General features: G+C 34.1%; 1 protein-coding gene across 1 annotated transcript; it reads left to right on the top strand.

Annotated features, from left to right (window-relative positions):
- Positions 1–17,158: 17,158 nt before the first annotated feature.
- LOC141393170 (uncharacterized) lies at positions 17,159–19,522 on the top strand. Its single transcript, XM_073966126.1, has 5 exons — positions 17,159–17,572; positions 17,685–17,838; positions 17,902–18,035; positions 18,093–18,221; positions 18,284–19,522. Exons 1-5 carry the CDS (start codon positions 17,159–17,161, stop codon positions 19,520–19,522), a joined length of 2,070 nt encoding a protein of 689 aa, XP_073822227.1.
- Positions 19,523–21,131: the final 1,609 nt, after the last annotated feature.

Consider the following 21,131-nt stretch of genomic DNA (forward strand, 5'->3'; position numbering starts at 1 on the left):
TTGCAAAAGTGGAAGGTAAACGCGGCATTAAACTCCATTGTTGACTGTGTTTTGAAGATTCACTTATTCTAACAAATGATCATTTCTGTAAAAATTAGAATCCACTCGCAATTTTTCATAGTTTTGACCTGAAAATGTTTGTGATTTATATAGTGCAACATTTTTAGATGCTGTGAAGCAAATACCAATATACGTTTAAAATTGTAATGCAGTGCCAACCTGATCTTAATCTGAGGTATTATTAATAACATTACTGGTACAGACCTGCTGAATAGACCAATAAACATTATAAATTCAAATGAAAACAAACAATTTTTGACGTTCTACTCCTTAATGTAGTAGGGTTGTGGGCCTTTGTTGACAGTGTTTGTGTGAGCAGGTTTTTTTTAATCGCTAACATCTCAACATTTACATTTGTATCAAAATCGGTTGCAATTTTTGTTTTTAACCTTTAAAATACCTAATATGAGAGAACCCGTCATATGTGGGCTATACCAAAATGCGAACCTACGTTTCACAGAGGTTTTCTATCTTCGAAGAAAATCCCAGCCAACATTTTTTGAGTCTTTTTTGATCCGACTGCACGACTAAAAAGCTTGAATATGAGCTCATTTTCTGATCATAAATGACTCCTTTGTCGGGAGGAAAATGTAACCTCAGGCGACTCTTCTAAACAAATCACAAATGAGTCTTCCTCTGCATTAGTTTCGAGTCATTTTTGCCCATTTTCTGATGGTATATAAAGTCTTTTTCGAGTCGTATTTCAATCATTTATTGGTGATTTATTTGTTGATTAATGTGGGGCTCTTTTTTGAGTCATGTTTATAATAATTTATGAGTCTTTGGGAAGTCATTTATGAGTCATTTTATTAGACGAAATAAATTATAAGAATTTTCTTTTTATTCTTTTTTGTTTCTTTCCTTTGTTTGTTGTCTTTTCTGCTTTGTTATGTCTTTTAATTATGTTGCGCGGTGGTTAGTATACTGCCTCTTCATTTCACTTGGCAAAACCTGAACATGTGTTGTTTGTCTATACCTTTAATATTATACGTAACATTTATATCAAAGTTTTGTAGAAAGTGTATATGAGAATTATTTACAACCAAGCAATAATAATACAAAACAATCAGTTTTAAATCACCTAACTGTTCAAAATATGATCAGAAGATACATAATTATTATATAATTTAATTCTTTTCTATTGGCCCGATGGCTTGAATTAATGTAAAGTTGTTTATGAAATAAATAAATAAATAAATTATAATCACTTTTCAAACACATGCATAACCCTTTTTTGATTAAGCATTTTTCAATCTTCCAGATGATTAATATGTGACAATCAATAAAAAATGGTCACATTTTAAACACATCAATGATTTATTTGTGATTGCTACACATTTGTTGTTGTATTATAAATTGAACTTTTTTTAATCATTACAGGGAGTCACTTTCGAGTCCCATTCTGATCATACAAGCGACTTAATCAGTTTTTGATCACCAAAAGGACTCTAAAAAGACTCCGCAATGTGATTATTGAAAAAACAGTCTTCCAAATGCTAGCTGGGATAAAATGGCAAAATACAACAAATACAATAAATGTGTCTAGAACATTTAAAATATGTCCTCTCGGCCGGTACCGTTCAATGGGGGCTATACCAAAACGCGAACATATATTGAAAATATTTTGTACATAAGTTTTCTATCCGCTGAAAACTCAATATACCAATTTGCAGCAAAATCGATTGAAAAATTAATGTAAAATGTAAAAAACCGCGGGAATCTACGCCCTTTCCTTTAAAAGTTATTAGTACAGTTCCGCAAAAGTGCTCTTATTTCGCACTGTGCATCATACATTTTTTCTGCAAATGACTTCGTTTCGCCTTCGAAACTAAACATAAATGTCTTTTACTCTGTCCCTCTGTTCCAAAACCTGCAAAATCTACTATTTGTGATTTCTTTTTTACAAATTTATAAAGGAAAAAATGTTCCAAATTTGAACAGAGCATTGTTTTCTTTCAACAAAGTATACAAAATGCCTATTTCAGAACCAGCAATAATCTAAAAATTATTATTACGAAACAATTTTCCTTTATGACATCGAAAAACTAGTTCTGGAACTGGCATAAAACTAAATTTAAACCTATTGGTTCGACAATTTCTAGAATACAATACAACAATCCTAAGAAACGAATCAAACAATAAAAGAAACCATAAGATACTTTTAAATAATTTATTGAAATTTCTATACAAGTTATCTACTTTAATCTACTTGGGTGCCACCGTGGTGCAATGGTATGCACACCCGCTTTGTGCGATGAAGGTCGTGGGTTCGATTCCCCGGCCAGGCAACAACAAACCTTTTTCAACGGTGGCAAAATATCCCATCATCAGCCATGTAAAACAGTAGGTCCCATATCATTGAGCTTATGTGAATCGGGGTGCACTCATTAATATGAGAGAAGTGTGGAACAATTATTATATTATTACTCTAATCTATTAATCCCTATCTCAGACTGTTTAAACTTTTCTAGGTAAAATGCCCTTTGAATATATTTTATACTCCCAAGTGACTTTTTCACTACTCGGGGAGTTAATGAATTCCTTCAAAAGAAAGAAACAAGCAAGGTAAATTTTTAATGGAACTAGGCTGTCCAACATTAGTTCAGTTATTAATGGTTCAACGGTAGAAAAATCATTTGACAGATTAAGATATTTCGTTCCACATTGAAATCTGAAGTTGTACTGTCGACATGTTGACTGTTGCAACATTGGATAGCCAGGAAGTCGAGGTTTGGACCAAAAGCACTGAAAAACTTATTTTTTACTTATTTCTAATCCATTTGTTATTGCTAAATATGGATAGGGGGACGAGACTTAGATGTTCGTGCTGATCAAGAATATACATACATATATGTGTTGTATAAAGGGATAATTTTGATTACCCGCAAGCGAAATAACCAACCACCTTTTATGTGTAAAAGAGTTCAACTCTCGTATATGACCAACACTGAATTAGTTTTCTTGAATTATATCGGAATACAAATTACAATTTCTCGTGTACATGCACCTCGTTCTTAACTGCATCTAGACTGTATCAACAGCGCCAGTTACTCATTTGTTGAGTGCGTATTATATGGGAGGCCTTGTGCGTGTGTCATCATATGTGGCACTGGGTTTGTGCGTAAGTTTGATGGCATTGTTGGTGTGCTGTCGTTGTTGTTGTTGTATAGCGCGAAAAAATGACCAAAACGAAAAAGAGATGCACTGATACTCAAATGCGTATGCAAAAAAACAGTAAAACCATAGCTTCAGCATTTCCATGGCCATACAATCACACATACGCTCGCTATACGGCCACCAACACATTTTTTAACTCTGCACATCTTGGCAACAAAAAATGGATGCAACCATCCAGAATGCAACAACACCAGCGAATGTAACCCAACGTGGTAACGGTACATAAAAAAACAAAACGGAAAAGACCTCCTTCAAAAATGAGGCAACAATAATGCTACTATACTTAGCTTTGGCGGACGTGTTTGGCATTGCGTTTGTGTTGGTCAGATCCTGAAATACCAACGACGAATATAAGCAGAGGTAACAACAAAGGTCCCGCTTTGATGGGCCTGTAACGATGATTCCCCTTCCTGCTGTTGACGATACATCTCCCCCCTCCCTAGTTCCATGTATAAAGAACAGCATATGGTTGCTGCTTTGTACCAAAATCTAGAGCCGATTAATAATGTATGTATGTATGCAATTAACGTGACAGCGTTCCATCCTACTTATAGCGACATCCTTATTAACCATCCCGCATTCCCAATTGCCCCCTCCCCACACCAACCATCCACCATAGGCAAGCGACCGACCATCATTGAATCGCACACTGCAACAGTCGCCGTCAAACGAACTCTTCACTAATTAAATGAGTTTTTACTAAAAATAAATTAATTTTAGAGCATTTGGTGATGCATTTTTATGGCAATGCTAAAACTTAACTTTAATATTGGGGCCATAATATAATTGGGTTAGTAATTTATAGGCAGACAGAAAGTTGTAAAAAAAACAAATGTGGAAATAATTGTTGATGATAAATCAATAAAATTTGCATTTCAATTGCATAAAGAAATAAGTAAAAAGCGCATGGCGATATGTTCTTCAATGAAATAGTCAAATTTGAAAATTATTCGTTCAATATAAATATGTATGTATATTGGAGGATAAAGGAATGAATAGACAAAATTGCTGCGGATGGATATTGGACACTCAAAATTGTTTACGATTCCAAAACATTAGATGTTATCAATAGATTTTTGACATCAATCAGGATCAGAATCAAAATGCATATATACATTGTTATATCTGTAGGGTGCCAACGTGGTGCAATGGTATGCACACCCGCCTTGCACGCTGAAAGTCGTGGGTTCGTTTCCCCGGCCAGTCAAACATCAAAATTTTCAACGTTGGCAAAATACCCCTCAGTAATGTTGGCGACATTTCCTGAGTATTTCAGCCATGTAAAACTTCTCTACAAGTGGTGTCTTAGGACACGCCGTTCGGACTCGGCGATAAACTGTAGGTCCCATATCACTGAGCTAATATGAATCGGGGTGCACTCATTGATATGAGAGAGGTCTCCCTTGTCCCGTATGGGATGTTTGTGGAACAATTATTATATTATTATATCTGTAGGGTATATCGTTTTTTGTTGCAAACGTGGTCCAATAGTTCCTATGTCAGACTTCCTCCCATATATTAACGGTCGTGGGTCATGGGAGACTGCGGCAAGACAATATCATATTTTTTAAAGGCGCAGAGTGGGAAAAATGTCAATCTAACATCTAGAATAGAAAAAATCATCTTGAAACTATGAAACAGTGCAGTCTGTACTCAACGGCATATACAATGCTGCTCAAAACATTTGCAAGTTCATATTTTATATATTTCAGAGGTAGTTTGTGCATTTGAAATACAAATCTGTTTGTAGATTGATTGTTTTTTGGGATATTAAAATATATTTGCAAAAATTGGTGAAAATCGAGCCTTCCGATTTTGATTTGTTCTAGAGAGATATTTGGTTTGGCTGTTGTATGCCAAAATATCCAAAAAAACGTGGATAAAAAAACTTCAAAATCGTGAGACTCGACATAGGGTCGAGTAGACATAGGGTCTAGCGGATGTTTTGCTCAGTACTTTCCCAGGAATCAGAAACGCGAAGGGCCCATTAAGGTGTTTTTCTTCCATACAATAAAACATCGACTTTTAATTTTTGCACGCCAGTAGTGTGATTCTCTAACTCATTTTTTGAGTTACCGACAAAAATCATTAACTTTAAAACGCAAAATTATGAATGAAAACTTCAAATAAAAGTTGACAACACTGTTGATATCGGTAGAACTTTACGACTACTTTTTATTAGTCGCTAACTTACCGAATAACATCGTTAATTACCGAAATTATAAGCATTTTTATTTTACCGATTTTTGTTGGTACTCCAAAAATGTGTTAGAAAATCGCACTATACATCCGTAATTTTTTTAACCGTGCGGTGCACAGTGGCCAATTTTCGGAAAAGTCTGGCCAAAAATCGAAAAACAATTGTATCAGTTTACACTAAATACTGTAAAATATTGTTTATAGGATACTACTGCGTATAGTTATGAAAAAATATAAACATTTCTTGTTTTAGTAAGTGGGTATAAAAGCAGGTCAAAGTGACCCTATTTAGATTTTTTTTTGTCTCAATATTTAAGTTGTTCATAAAAATATTATAATATCTAAAATAAATATAAATATATTTTTGTAATTGTAATGAAAGGTGTACGAAACGTATTCAAAATGTTCAGTATCGCCAATGAAGTGCACTTTTTTAATAATTGATGTGCGTACTTGTTGATTTTTCAATGTAAATTTTAACAATAAATCATGAAAATAGTTGTGAGTAAAATCGTGTTGGACTGTGTACCTTATCATTTTATAAAAAGGGAACAGTTTTTTTTTACCAATTTCCAACGAAACATCTTGCACAAATTTGCACTTTTCGTTTTTATGTGACATTTTGTCTTGCAGATATATACAAATTTTCGTTGATTCAGAATGTCAGCATTTAGTATAAGGTCACTTTCTGGTGTTTAGGTAAAATTTAGATTTTTGATGTATTACGAGACCTATAGTAGAATTTATGAAAAACAATTTCGTAGAATATTTTGATCTGATACGATCACATTTTAAAATGAATTTAATTATTAAAAACAAAAAGACCAAATTAACTCTAAAAAACCTTAAGAACTCCTATAGTGACCCGACGAGGGTTAATTTTTTAACAAAAATATTCATCGCATTCTTGTCAGTAAAGATGCCAACGACACCATATACCTAAAGCGCAAGGACTCCAAGGAATCCTCACTCAAATATCTTCAAAAGTGTAAAAATGGAGGACATTTCCCCTACATATATTTACTTGGTATGTGATGCAAATAGAGATTTAATGTCTTCGGTGATTTATAGTGAAATTTAGTGGAGAACATTTTTGTCTTTAACATCATTCTTCTCAAATAATGTTTTGTAGGACAATTTTGCATAAACTCAAATGAAGTACGACTAACCCGTCAGCATAAAGTTGGAAACATATTCCAACGTATAAGACATGTAAAACTTCTCTATATTCAATACCATGTTCAAATTCGGCGAATAAGGGGCTGCGGTATCATTGAGCTAAAATATATATATTACATGAGATCTTCTTCTTTATTGCGTATTCGATTTTCGAATGTTAGCGATCATATTACAATTGTCAAAAAATTACATATTTATGTTTTTATAAATTATTAACAAAATAGGAAAATATATCTCTATTTCTCGCAATGCTTATTAAATTTTCGGCGTTCTGGAATTCTGTCCATTGCTGGATATTTTGAATCCATGACATTTCTTTTCTTCCTCTGGTACGTCTTCCTTCTATGTTTGCTTGAAGTATTTCCTGGAGAATGGTGTATTTACGGTTTCGCATAATGTGCCCTAGATATGCTGTTTTCCGTTTCTTTATGTTGTTTAATAATACTCTTGTTGTATTCATTCTTCGCAATACTTCAATATTTGGTACATGCAGGACCCATGGTATTTTTAGTGCTCGACGGTACACCCACATCTCAAATGCTTCGAGTCGTTTGATATCTGCCGCTTTTAACGTCCACACTTCGACTGAATATAACAAGACTGGCCATATATACGCTTTTATGAAACGAAATTTTGTTGCAACATTTATATCATGGCTTATTAGGACTTTTTTATATTTATGAAATGCATCTCTTGCCATTTCGATGCGACATTTGATTTCTTTTGAGTAGTCCCATTGATCATTTAGTAAAACTCCGAGGTATTTGAAACTTTGTACCCTCTCAATTTGGAAATTTTGTATTTTTAAAATCAACTCGTTATGAGCGTTGTCCTTACTTATTATCATAAATTTTGTTTTGAGGGTGTTTATTTTTAGCCCATACAACTCACTACTTGATGTTAGTCTATCAACAAGATTTTGTAGGCCTGATATGCTGTCGGATATTAAAGTAGTGTCATCAGCATATCTGATATTATTTAGGTAATTGTTGTTTATCAATATACCTTCTTGGATGCCATCTACTGCATGAAAAATTTTTTGGGAGTAAATGTTGAAGAGTAGTGGAGATAAAATGCATCCTTGTCGAACTCCTTTAGATATTGCTACATCTTCAGTTAAATCTCCATTTATGTTGACTTGGGCAGTCTGGTGCCAGTATAAGCTTTTAATACACCTTATCTCTTTCTCATCGATTCCAATTGCTGTGAGAATTTCCATGAGCTTATCATGCTCCACAGTGTCGAATGCTTTTTCGTAATCTATAAAGCATAAAAATACGTCTTTGTGGACATTTCTACATTTTTGAACGAGTATTTGTATGCAGAATAAAGCCTCACGGGTTCCTTTTCCTTCCTTAAAACCAAATTGAGTTTCTCCCATTTCCTTTTCACATTTCTCATATACTCTCTTCTGGATAATTTTAAGAAAAATTTTAAGAGCATGACTCATTAAACTAATGAGACGATAGTCATTGCATTTTTTGGCATGGGGTTTTTTTGGTATTGTTATGAAGGTGGATTTTAGCCAATCCTGTGGGTATATACCAGTATCGTAGATGTAGTTAAACAGTTTTGTCAGTAGCTCAATATTGCTGTTATTTAGCATTTTTAATAATTCAATTGGAATTTCATCAGGTCCTGTAGCTTTTCCATCTCGAAGGGATTTTATTGCTGATTCTACTTCATTATTTGTGATGCTGTTTCCTGTCATATAATCTGATGCATTGTTAACGTAGCTTGATCTATTATCATCCTTAAATAGTGTTTGGATATATTCTTTCCAGATATGTTTCTTTTCTGCAATTTCAAAGACCGGTTCATTGTTGTTATTGAAAAGGACAGATGGATTTGTATTCCTATATTGTCCAGATGCTTCTTTAAATTTCTTATGCAGGTTGAAATCGTTATGTAGGCTCATAAGTCTTTCAATTTCCTGACATTGAGTATTTAGGTGATTATTTTTAGCATTACGTATCTCTCTTTGAATTTCTCTATTTAGTTCCCAGTATTTTTCGTAATCTTTATTTTTAAATGCTCTTCTTTCATCCATTAGCTGCAGTATTTCTTGAGTCATCCAAGTTTTGGTCTTTGGTTTTATAAAATTGCCTAGGGTGTTTCTGGCTATTGAGTTTATAGTATTCTTTACATTATTCCATATATTTTCTATATCTTCGCTGTCGACATTATTCAGCTCTGTATTTAGTTTTGTACATACATCCGATTTTAGTGTTTGGTTTTGAAGTTTTCCTAAGTCAAGTTTTTTACTTTGTGCCTTTTTAGAATGAGTTTTTAGTTTTATGCGTATCTTTGCCATTAAAAGGTTATGATCAGATGGTACATCAGCACTCGGATATGTTGAGGCCTTCCTAATTGATGAGCAGTGTCGCCTGTTGATAAGAATGAAGTCTATTTGGTTTCTAATGATGTTGCCAATTCTGTCCTGTGGAGATTTCCAAGTGTAGAGCTTTCTTGGCGGTAGAGTGAAAAGTGTATTTGCTATCTTCATGTGCGTCTAAGAGGCTGAACTAGTTTTTATAATGTTTAAAGCTGTACGTCTTCAAAATATTCACAATATTATTTCTGTATCACATTAAATAACCATCTAATTTGGAAGCAATTATATGACAACATTGGGCAAAAAAAGCATAAAATAGTTTTATTAAAACTAGAATTCATCACAAAATATTTGTCAAACAAAACACTTGCTGCATCTGTTACCCCACAAGAAGGCCTGTTCAATGCAAACAAATCGATTAGTTCAAATATTGCCTCTCCATTCTGTGAGTACCCCATTCCACCTATTTCTCTGATTGAAAGCGATTGTCAACTGAAAACATCAGTATGTACCGACGTTCTTCACTACTTGACCACTTAATTAGGAATTCTTTCTAATTTCGAGAAAACCAAAAAAGGACATCACCAGAGTCAACATCATCATCCACAGGACAAGAAAATCGATGCATGTCTGAGTATGATGTACAAATATGGCCTAATCATACAAATTGGGAAAAACCAAATCAGTGTAAATGCGATACGCCAAAAATGAATTTGAATGTCATTACGGGAAAAAGTATAAGATTACAAATGTGTACCACTAACAAAATATATATAAATATATGTATTTTATGTAGGTGATTTCGAAAAAGAATTTTGATATATTTTTGGTACAATCATTTCGATTTAGGAACAATGTCATTCACCTTCAGCAATTAATACGATGAATTTGGAATTGAGTAATACTTCAATATCTGTAAAATATCAGATATTTAATTGTTCTTCAAGACACCAAGACAACTTGTTTCTTTTAATTGATCAACAATATTTTACACAAAATTTAGGAAATTCCAAAAAAAAAAAAAAAAAATGTTCAGTTGAACTCAACCAATTTAAGAGACAAAATATGTATGGTAACCCAAAACATCGCTGCCTTTATGGATTCCAAACGGTTTTTCTACAAATGACAAATCTTGAAGAAAGTCCGTTAAAAATCACATCAAAATTGGACATTATCTGCAAAATGAAATAAAAAATGACAACAACTACGGGTGCTTAGAAATGCAGCATCAGTTAAGGATTCATGGAACATCAACACCAGCAACTGACCAAAGATGACCATTGAAAACGAGTTTGGATCGTTGATGGAAAAAAGGGTTGTTTATCTCACACTTCTTCCAAATTCCAAGACATGTCAAAGTTCATTTAAACCCTTTAGCCAGATTGTCTGCACAGGCTACGTTTTCTTAGACGAACAGACACACAAAGAACGGACGGTGGTGGGTTTCTTTTATACGCTCCATGCCATAGATCAGTGATGCTGTTTGCCGATGTGGGGTGTCCAGTTGTTCAAAACTGGATTTTTGTGTAATTTTTATAAGAAATGTGTTTAATTTAAGAAATCAGGCTTTTTAAGGATCTTTTTTGGGTTGAAAGAGTGACCACTGAACACAGAGTGTTGAAAATTCTATGTGAAAGTTCACTAAAAACTTATGAAATTATCCTGTTTTTCTAGTCCGGATGCTTGGTCGAAGATGTTGGTATCCTAACTAATGATGCTAAAGTGTGAGAAAATTTTTTGAAATTAATCTCAAGAATACTGAATGGAACATTTTCTAAAGTAGAAATATTGCATTTATTTAAAGCTGTGACCTCGTGTGATCTTGGAGGGGACAACAAAATAACGAAGTTTTTAAAATTTTACCGTTTTTATATCAACGAAACAAAGAGAACATTTTTGATAGTTTACTAAGTACAGTCGGACCTCGATTATTATTTTCAATCAACATGTACATGTTGTTTTTATTTTAATGCAATTAAGCAGTGGCTTATGTCTTTGTTCAATAATAACAATTCCCGGATAATCGAAGTTCGACTTTAGTGGACTTTAATGACAAATTTGTCAAAGTTTGTAATAACACATGTATCAACTAAGTAAGTTGATGGTGGCTTAGAACGCTAAGACGCCGGCAACGTAGTGCAATGGTTGGATGCGTGGGACTTCGGTAGACTCCTAATTTTTCAATGTATCTCTAAAGGCCTAACAGCTCAACTCGAAAGAGAATTAATTAAATATCACTATAAATGGCCTTCGCCTTAATAAGGCAAAAATAAAAAATAATTTCAGCATGAGCCAGGCTGGGATTCGAACCTGGGTCTCCGACAACTGAGTGTCAAGGTTGCCGGCGTCTTAGCGTTCTAAGCCACCATCAACTTGTCAAAACTTTAGTAGACAATAATTGATGATCAAAAAATAAAATCTTCTGATATAGAAGAGCAATTACTAATGATGTAGGAATAAAACTTACCATAGTATTTGTGAACATTGAAAAATGGGATTACCAAAGCAGGACTATAGGAAAAGTTTGGAGTTTCAATTAACTGACATAATTTCGCATATACATTTATCTAATGAAGTTCGATATATATACCAGTTACCAAGCTTTGCCTTCGTCTGCCACAAAAACAACATCCTAATACACCTGAAGATCGGATTTACCACCCGTGAAACGTAGTGTAATGGTTGGATGCGTGGGACTTCGGTAGACTCCTAATTTTTCAATGTATCTCTAAAGGCCTAACAGCTCAACTCGAAAGAGAATTAATTAAATATCACTATAAATGGCCTTCGCCTTAATAAGGCAAAAATAAAAAATGAACATATTTGGTTTAGTAAATTTTATTACAATAACAAGCTGAAAATACCGATTCCTAGGCAAAATAAATTTCAACGGTGGTTAAACCGAATTTTTAACTTGAATTCCCAGAATAGGAAACTTTTTATAATTTCAATAATATTTTCTATTTTCCATATAATTCTATATAATAATTGTTTTTGCTTGTGTAGTTTAGTTGATGTCATCTGAGAAGCTTTCTGAAACTTTTCAAGTTTATACAATCCCCAATTTGCAATGATACCGCCCGTTATAACTTCATTAGATCAGTATTAACCCTTCTGATAAGGTCCCAATCTCTAAGTTCATATGTTTTTTGAGACCCAACCCCCCGATTTTTTCTTATCAACGATATAACTTCATTTTAAACTTTGAATTTTTTAAGTCGAAAGCTGAAAGGTGAAGAAATTTGCATTACTTGTCAAGTTTAACCCTTGCACAGTGGCCAATTTTTCTTATAAAATATCCAAAATAAACAACGGTTTTTAAATATTTTTATTTTTGTATTTAAAATGTTCAGTTCCCCCAGTGAAATCACGTTTTTCAAAAATTGATGTCCGCACTTGTTTATTTTTTCAAGGTCAATTTAAATTATGCAAATAGTTCTGAGTAAGATCGAGTTGGACTGTATACCCTCCTATTCCATAAAAAGGGAAGATTTTTTACCAATTTCCAGTGAAACTCCTGCACAAATTTGCTCTTTTGATTTTTATGTGGCATTTCGTCCTGCAGATATATACAAATTTTCGTTGATTCAGAATATCAGTATATAGTATAGGGTCACTTCCTTGTGTTTAGGTAAAATTTAGAGTTTTGGCGTATTACGATACCTTTACTAGAATTTATGACAAACAATTTCGTAGAATATTTTAAACTGATACGATCACATTTTAAAGGAGATTTTATTATGGATAAGTAAAGTTTGCCGACAAAAATGTGGATTAGGAATTAATTGCACTAATACCGAATGTTGAACTTTTTTATGGCAGGTACCCTTAGGGAGGACCGATATGGGCATTTTAGAATGCTGATAAAATATTAGGAGATCCAAAGTTTGGACCAAATTGGTTGCCCCATGATATCGTCCTAGCATTTTAGTGACATTTTTTAAACATTGGGGAGAGGTACCGAAAGTTGTGGACCGGTATTGCCCATGAAAGTAAGTTTGGATATAATATGACGAAGACCAAATGTTTCACCAAATCGGTTCGAGAGTTATCGTGCTCTCCGAACGTCACATATGGTGACATAGGGGCTTTTTACACCTTTCGGGCTGTTTTCCCAAGAAATATGGACTTGCCCCTGAAAAAACTTTTACCGTCGTAATGGAGGTAGCGAATTCAAATCGCTTCAACAAAAATCAAATTTAATCGAGAGCAGGTCTTAAAGTGAACTTATCCAAAATTTTGTGTGAGAGGTTCTGGTACCTCTGTGTAGACAAATATAGTTCATATTCGAACCTGATCTATATCTGGTAGATATATTAGGATATGCAAAGTATAAATTACATCGGTCAATTCTTTTAAGAGTTATCGTGCGCAAAATTTTCCAGAAAATTGTTGAAGTTTTGAGGGGGAGGCACCTGAAGGAGTGGGCCGATATAGCCCATCTTCGAATTTAAACTATGTTTTGATAAAATATTACGAAGGCCACATTTTGGACCGAATCGACAGATCCGTTCGAGAGTTATATTGCGCTTCAACTACTACACAAGGTGTCATAGGACGTTTTGCACCTTTCCGGCCATTTTCTCAGGAAGTATGGACTTGCCCCTGATGAAACTTGTAACGTCGTATGGGAGAAAGTGAATACAAGTTGTTGAAACAAAAATCAAAGCGATTCGAGAGCAGGTCCTAAACTGAACTGTTCCGAAATTTTGTGTGGGAGATACCCGAAGGAATGGGCCGATTGAGTCCATATTGGAACCTCATCTAAGTCTGGTAGAATTTTCACGATGTGCAAAGTATGGACCATATCGGTGTCTCTCTTCAAGAATTATCATGCCCACAAATTTTCCGAATATTTTGGAACTTTAGTGGGGGAGGTACCGGAAGGAGTGGACCGATATAGCTCATCTTCGAAGTTAAACTAAGTTTTTACAAAATTTTACGAAAGCCAAATTCGAACCGGTTCATCCGTTCGAGAGTTATCGTGCGCACCAGCCAGCCAGACAGACAGACGGATGGACATTGCTAAATCAACTCCAAATTGTTTGAAACACATTTCGTCCAAAGATACTTGGGGTCCAAAACCATTATTTCGATGAGGCACATTTTGCCCGTATGAAAGTGTATATACCCTCGTTAGCATAAATGCTGAGGGTTTAAAAAAGATAAGTTGTTTTTTTTTTCGAAAGGTTCAGCCCCTAAATTTTAAATGCCCCCACAAAAAAGAGATATTCGCAAAATAATACTAATTTGTCTTTTCTTTCTTTGAAGGAAGGGGTTCCATGCGATGACGTGATTTCATGGCATCTTTTGCATTGGTTCAAACGTAGTCGTGAAAGATCCGGTCTTTTCATCAGCATTTGAACCCATGGAAAGGAAGTCGTGAAAGATCCGATATTTTCATCAGCATTTGAACCCATTCCATCGATCCAATAGAGATGAATTTTGTGTTTTTATTTATACACATTTTTCTAAATATATAAGATTAATGGCCTGTTTCTCTAAGACGATTCGAATTCAAATTCGTTCGATTTACTACCAAACTCATGTTGTTGTAAGAAATGTTTGTTTGATTGAAAACAAAACAATTCAAATATTTTTCAAAAATACCAGAAGTTTGTAATAGTTCGAACGAATTCGTATTCGAATCGTCCTAGTGAAACAGACCATAATTATTTTACAATCACAACCAAGGTTGTTAAAACTCTCGTCGTAATGATAATGTCATTGCAAAGTATTGGTGGAAATGACATGTCAAAGCATTGGTGGAAATGACATGCTTTGCATCCAAAAATAAATAGCATCTTTTGGGGTCAACGCTCATATAAAATTCATCGATGAAGATGCTAAAAAGATGACATGCCAGATCACTTGCATCCATGATTGAATGGCATCTAACATTTTGCTGGGCTTCTTCCCATTCGGACCATCTCGATGCAAAATTTCTTGACAATCCGATCCGAAATTGCATTGCATTGCATTTTGAGTTCTCAGTATATATGTCGAAGTTAATCATCATTTTATAAATAATACGGTTTTTTGAATAAACGGGACTAAACGAAAACATCGACTTATATTAATAAATTATGCGGTTGGATTAAAATTAAAAAAATAGAGAGACGTGGAGCTGGCTTAAAATTAAAAAATATAATAATTGAAACGGCGACCTGAAAAGTGGATCTGCCAGTCCATTATTCTCCTACTTTTCAAGTCATCAAACATATAATACTTGTCTTCACTGAAATACCACGGTCATATCTTCAAATATTTTTATTTATTTATGTATGTAAGATTTCAAAAGACGTATATTGGATAGTCAAAATATACATATATTATTTGGCTAACATGTGATAATGCAAATAATGATTATTTACTTATCCTCAGGTTGTAGCACCTACTTTTGTCTTTGCCGTTCCATTGTTGTTAGGAATTACATCCCACCATGTGAGATGCTGTGCAATACGTGGGTTTAGAGATTATCTTGGAAAAAAGCACCCGACACTCGCTTGGCCTTTTTTACACAATTTCACGTCGATTTTATTTTGTATATGTCATTTGGAAACGAACATTGGTAAATTTGGCCGTTAAACTATTCAATATCCAAAATAAATGCGATCTTGTTCCTAAATATTGGCGCTAAGATCATTGTCCAAATGTTTTAAATTAAACTGGAAATACTGGTACATACAATCATCTGTAGTTCATTAATTCTGGACTTTTTAAGGGAAAACGCACCGAATTTTCTTATCGGACAAGTTTTCTACAAATAAAGTGATTCTATACTTCAATGAAGACAGAGATGGAAGTATTCAAGCCTACGATGTATGTATGTATTTGAATGTACATATGCATGTGCTTCTAATCATCTAATTTAATGTAAATTCCCCATAGATACACAAAGGATAGCCAATGAATTTCAACAATTTCGCTTACCTGAACAACATAGTTGCAATCAACCCCAAAATATTTACATACGACTCCAGGCCACTGAAAAAGAAAGAAAAATCCAAATTATTTTCAAAATCATAAGATATCAACATGAAGACAAGGAACATTTGAACCAACCCATTTAAGGAACCTAAAGACGACATCCCTTAACCTACAAAGATATCTGACTGGGCAATGACAGTAGGGCACACACTGTTTGTTGTCTACAAAGTTTTGAAGCCGCCGATGTGGGCACGTGATTTGTTTAGAAAGAGCAACAATGTTTATTTCGGGGTGGTGGTCGTCGTCGTCTTCGTACATAAGACAGATAAACTTGTTCTCCTTGCAATGAGACAATGAAAATAACCCTTCTATTCTTCTCTTTGTATTGGATCCTGCTTACACCAATATACGTACCTATACATTCACATAATAGGACTTGTGGCAATATTATTGGAAGGAAAATTTCCTGTCCTTGAAGGAGAAAAGTTTCATTTTATTGAAGCTGTTATGTGATGTGTTTGGGCTTTTGTTTGTCTGCTAGTATGGTCATCTTGTTGGTCACTTACGATCAGTTATCAGTTTACTGTCCGTGGGTTCATTACACTCCGCTCTCGTGGAACAGCGCGCGGTTTCGGATTTTAATTATTATTCGTTTTTCGTGAAATTTAATGAAAATCCCAAATAGTTATTGACTTTTGAGAGATTTGCTTACACTTTTTTGTTAATTGTTTTTGTTAAGTTTTTGTTTTGCAGAATTTGTTAGATTTGTTAACAAGTTTTTTGTTGAGTGTTAGTATTAATAAAAGTGCACATCCTTTCGTTTATAAGTTTATAATTATATTAAAAACCAAATTTAAAAATATATAGAATAACTAAGTTTTTTGTGAAATCTAAAGACATGAACGTTGTGTTGAATACGCCTTTAATAACCTTAACACATAACCTTTACTGTAGCGAACGAAATAAGTGCCTAACGACATGACTTCTTCTAGCCTTGATGACACAAAAATGTTTTGGCAAAATAAGTTTTAACTCCTATCCCTGGCCGTAAAGGGTCTTTGGATGGACATATCGTGACATATCGACTAACGTTTCACAAATAGTTATATCATTGAATAAACACATTAACATCTTAATTTTTATCTCAGCCAATATGGTTACTAAGGCCAAAATGTTCTCCTTTTTTTGCTTTTCAGTTTTGTATGGATCCCACCAAAGTTAAATAAAAAATTAACGCAATTTCATAACCATTTTAAACAAAGCTTTCCATACTCCGAAATGTCTTCAAATCCCAACAATTTTGAAAATAGTTCTGGTACCTCAGGTGCAACAAACTCTTCCAATGGTACTAGTCAAGTTCCACTGTCCTGTCAACAGCATCATGACTTGTCGATCACACAATGTGACAAGCAAGGCATCCCTACATACCCCAATGTTTCGAAATACCTGTCGGGTTTGGACAATGTTTCGAACGATCATGAACGAAAACTGTATTCCATTAAAGAGCAGCAAGAGTCCGAACTGGAGCTCGAACAGGAACATGAAAAGGTTGAAGCCGAAAGTGTTGACAACGCGTATGATGCAGACGTTGACGATGATATGCTAGTACGGAACGTTGCTGCACCTGTAGCCACCATGGAGCAGGGTGTTGAAGGTGAAAAAATAATGGATGACAAAATGCACATTTATGAGGTAAGTAAAACAAAAGCACAATCGCCGTAGGCATTGAGAAAATATAACACTGGAAATTACAGAATTAACTATAAAATGTATGTATGTATCATTATGTATTAATTTTGCGCAGCTTTTTCAACCGTGGGCATTGAAGACATACGGTGACTTGGCGAAAACAAAAACCATAACAATGAGAAAAAAGGTTCGAATTCTAAAAGCTTTGGAAGGTAAGGAGCATAGTCGGCCGGATAGTTCGAAGTTTCGTTTTTGGGTAAAGACAAAAGGTGAGAAATAATTCAAATTAAAAAAATGCAATTAGGTTTCACTAAACTTCTTGGCTTCTTTAGGTTTTACGACCAAACGTCCGGAGTGCTTTGAGGATGCACCTTGCACACAACGTCAAAAGAAAGTGCTACCACCAAATGCTGTGCTTTCCGAAAATCCAGCAGATGTCGATCTATATGTGGCCTCGACAACAAAGGTAAGCAAAGTAAAATCTCACTTTCAAGCTGATCACATAAGTTTAAACTTTATTCAGGATTTGGAAAAGCGAACTTACCGTAAAGTAGCTGTCGTCGAAGAATTCTTTGACATCATTTATCAAATACACATGGAGTTGGGCGGCAGAAGCGGTATGCATGCTGGACAAAAACGAACCTATCGAATTGTGAGTTCACTCAGTTATTAAAAATCCAATTCGAATAGAATATAAATTGCAATATTTTTCAGATCTCGGAAACCTATGCATTCTTACCTCGAGAAGCTGTCACACGCTTTCTCTCCATATGTCCAGAGTGCAAGAAAAATTTAAGACCTTCATCACCCTCAGCTTCCCTAGTAAAGGAGGAATTGATGGGAGCTATTCAAAATGAAAGCTCGTCAGAAGTTGAAGTCCTTAATTATTCGTCACACACTGAAAGCTCTATGGAAGCGGGTCCCACCACAAAAACTCAAACAAAAGCTGCTATTGGAACTGGTGTCATGCAAAATCCAGTGAAAATTCAACCTAAAAAACGAAGATATTCAAGTCCGGATAATAATTCTAAAGTTTTTGTTAGTAGCTCAGAACAAGTTGATCAATATAAACGCCTTTCAACTAGGGCTAGTTCAAGTCCAGTTCTCGATCCCACTTCTTCCAGACACATACTTCAAAAACCGAAAATTCGAATAAATCCTAATTTGCAAAGACCATTTACTCCGCTACTTCCAGAAACTTCAGTTCCGTTTGTCCAGCCCTGCCATTCCAGTTACGGTTTCGACTTTCACTCACTCAAATCTCGTGGCAATATGATGCGTTATTATGATTTCATGCGTCGCTTATATTCTGGAAATTTGGCTATGCCTCATACATTCATTCCACCGCCACCTCTTCCCAAAGATATGAAACCACTCGCCACCAAAGTTCCCTCACTGCCAAAACCATCATTGGTAGCACAAGTTCCGGAAAAATTCCATTCTTCTTCTTCCGACGAAGACCCGGACAATATTAGTGCTGTTACAGCCAAACGTTTTAAAGGCTCTTGTGAAAGCTCAGACAGAACAAAAACACTAGAATTATCATCCAGTCACTTGCAAATACCAACCGTTGATAAAGATTTCGTAGAATCCACTCAAATCTGTGCAATTAATCTTTCCAAAAATTCTCAATCTCATTTCAGCAACCCAGAAAAAGGCCCAAGCGAAAGATGTACGCAACTGCGCTCTACGTCGTCCCTTGAAGTTCCACCGGCAACATCAACGCCGACATCTATCAAACATGAGGCACAAAGTCCACCCAAATCGTCAATATTACCTACATTGCGAATTCCTCAAATACGGTCAATATCAGGGCTGCCTCCATTGGATTTTGAAAGACTCAAACCGATTACCTCGACTTATTTACAGCTGACACGTAGCATGGGATTAAGTGATGAAGAAGCGTTACGTTTTGACAACTTGGTAAGTAAAGATTTTAAATATTCTCTATAGGACTAAAAACAAGTACACAAAACAGAATAGAGTGAATATTTTTACAACATAAATACCTAAATACAAATAAAAATATACAAACATATATAGTATTTCCATCTTCATAATTTTTAACTATTATATATATGTCCTTGATCAGTTTTTATAATCAGTGGAAGGAAGATGTATAGGCAAATTTATGTTTTAATATTTATACAAGTACACATTTATGAATAGAATGAATTGGAAAAAAATATTCGAAGTTTTTTCTGTTACAACTATCGCCTGTTTAATTAAACTTCCAATATTATCGGGAAATGAACCTATTATTAAGTTTTTTTCCTATATTTAAACCAAACTAACTAACATTGTGGTTTTCAAAAATCAAGTTGAATTGAAATCCACGTACTATTTTCTAATCAGTGTCATTATAAATTTACGTTTTATCTAAAATGTCTATGTTATGTTTATGCTTTTCAAAATCTGTTACGTTGTTTATTCATGTTTATGTTTTTCTTTGGTAAATTGTTATTTTTTTTCTTTGTTTGTTTGTCTTTATACGCGTAGAACTAGGCTTGTTTTGGGCTATTTTTAAGATTGATATTTATTTATATATTCTTGTTTGTCGCACATCTTTTATTGCATTGAAACAAAAACAATTTTTACTAATTTAGTCTATTTTTTCCATGACATATTTGGCCTAAACAACCAACCGATTTGAGCCGTAATGCATTCAGGATCCACAAAAAAACAACCAACGACTTTATGCAACAAACACTCACCCATGGCAATAGCAAAGACAACAAACAACTTATCCTGCAAATGTTTTATTAGTTCTTAGCAATTATTTTCGCTTTGCAATATTTTCTTTATTTTAATTATTTGGCTTTTTTGTTTTGCTTTTTTATTTGTTTTTCTTTTTTAACAGCTGAGCTTTTAATAAATTTATTTAAATTGTAAACATTTTAATGGCTTTTTATTGCTGCGCTAATGCTTTTTAACGCTTCTTAGTTTTGTAATATTGTATTTTTTCAATAGATTATGACTTTAAAATAAAATTGAAAAACATGGAGAAAATAATTTTGGTTTTTGGATTTACATCAAAACTCAACAGGTAAGCACTCGATTCTAAATACTTAGTTAGCAAATAAGTTCGTAATTTTAGCTATTAATATGTATAAGCAATTGTTGTATTAAATGCGGCTTAGTATTCTAAAATATCTACACGTATATGAGGAGATGAATTTTTAATATTAACTAAAATATTTGGAATATTCGAACCTTTGCAAGTCACGATATCGAATTTAATATTTATATCAAAATAACAAATAAATATTCTCTAAATGGTTTCTAGAACTAAAATGCAATTGACTATCCCGATGAAGAACGGCAATAAGCTGTTGCAAAAGGGCAACGAATACAAATTTCAAAATAATTATAGTATGTTAAATTCATGATTTCTGGAAAAGTTGAAAAAATGGGAAATTAACTTTACTCTACCTTTAAAATAATATTTTCGACGCATCTACAAACATAAAAACAAAAAAATCATTTATTTTTAAGCCAATAAGAACTACTGCTGATAAAAGTTTTTTCTTCTGATATCGCCATTTTACGCCGTAAGTTGCCG

Source organism: Musca autumnalis, unplaced genomic scaffold (genome assembly GCF_047663935.1).
Source record: "Musca autumnalis isolate F117 unplaced genomic scaffold, ASM4766393v1 scaffold_2, whole genome shotgun sequence".
Taxonomy (NCBI): Eukaryota; Metazoa; Arthropoda; class Insecta; order Diptera; family Muscidae; genus Musca; species Musca autumnalis.

Coding starts and splice junctions, on each gene's coding strand:
- LOC141393170 (XM_073966126.1), top strand. CDS start 17,159: ATGTCTTCAAATCCCAACAATTTTGAAAATAGTTCTGGTACCTCAGGT. Junction 17,573..17,684: donor ACAAAATGCACATTTATGAG/GTAAGTAAAACA, acceptor AATTTTGCGCAG/CTTTTTCAACCGTGGGCATT. Junction 18,036..18,092: donor ATGTGGCCTCGACAACAAAG/GTAAGCAAAGTA, acceptor AACTTTATTCAG/GATTTGGAAAAGCGAACTTA.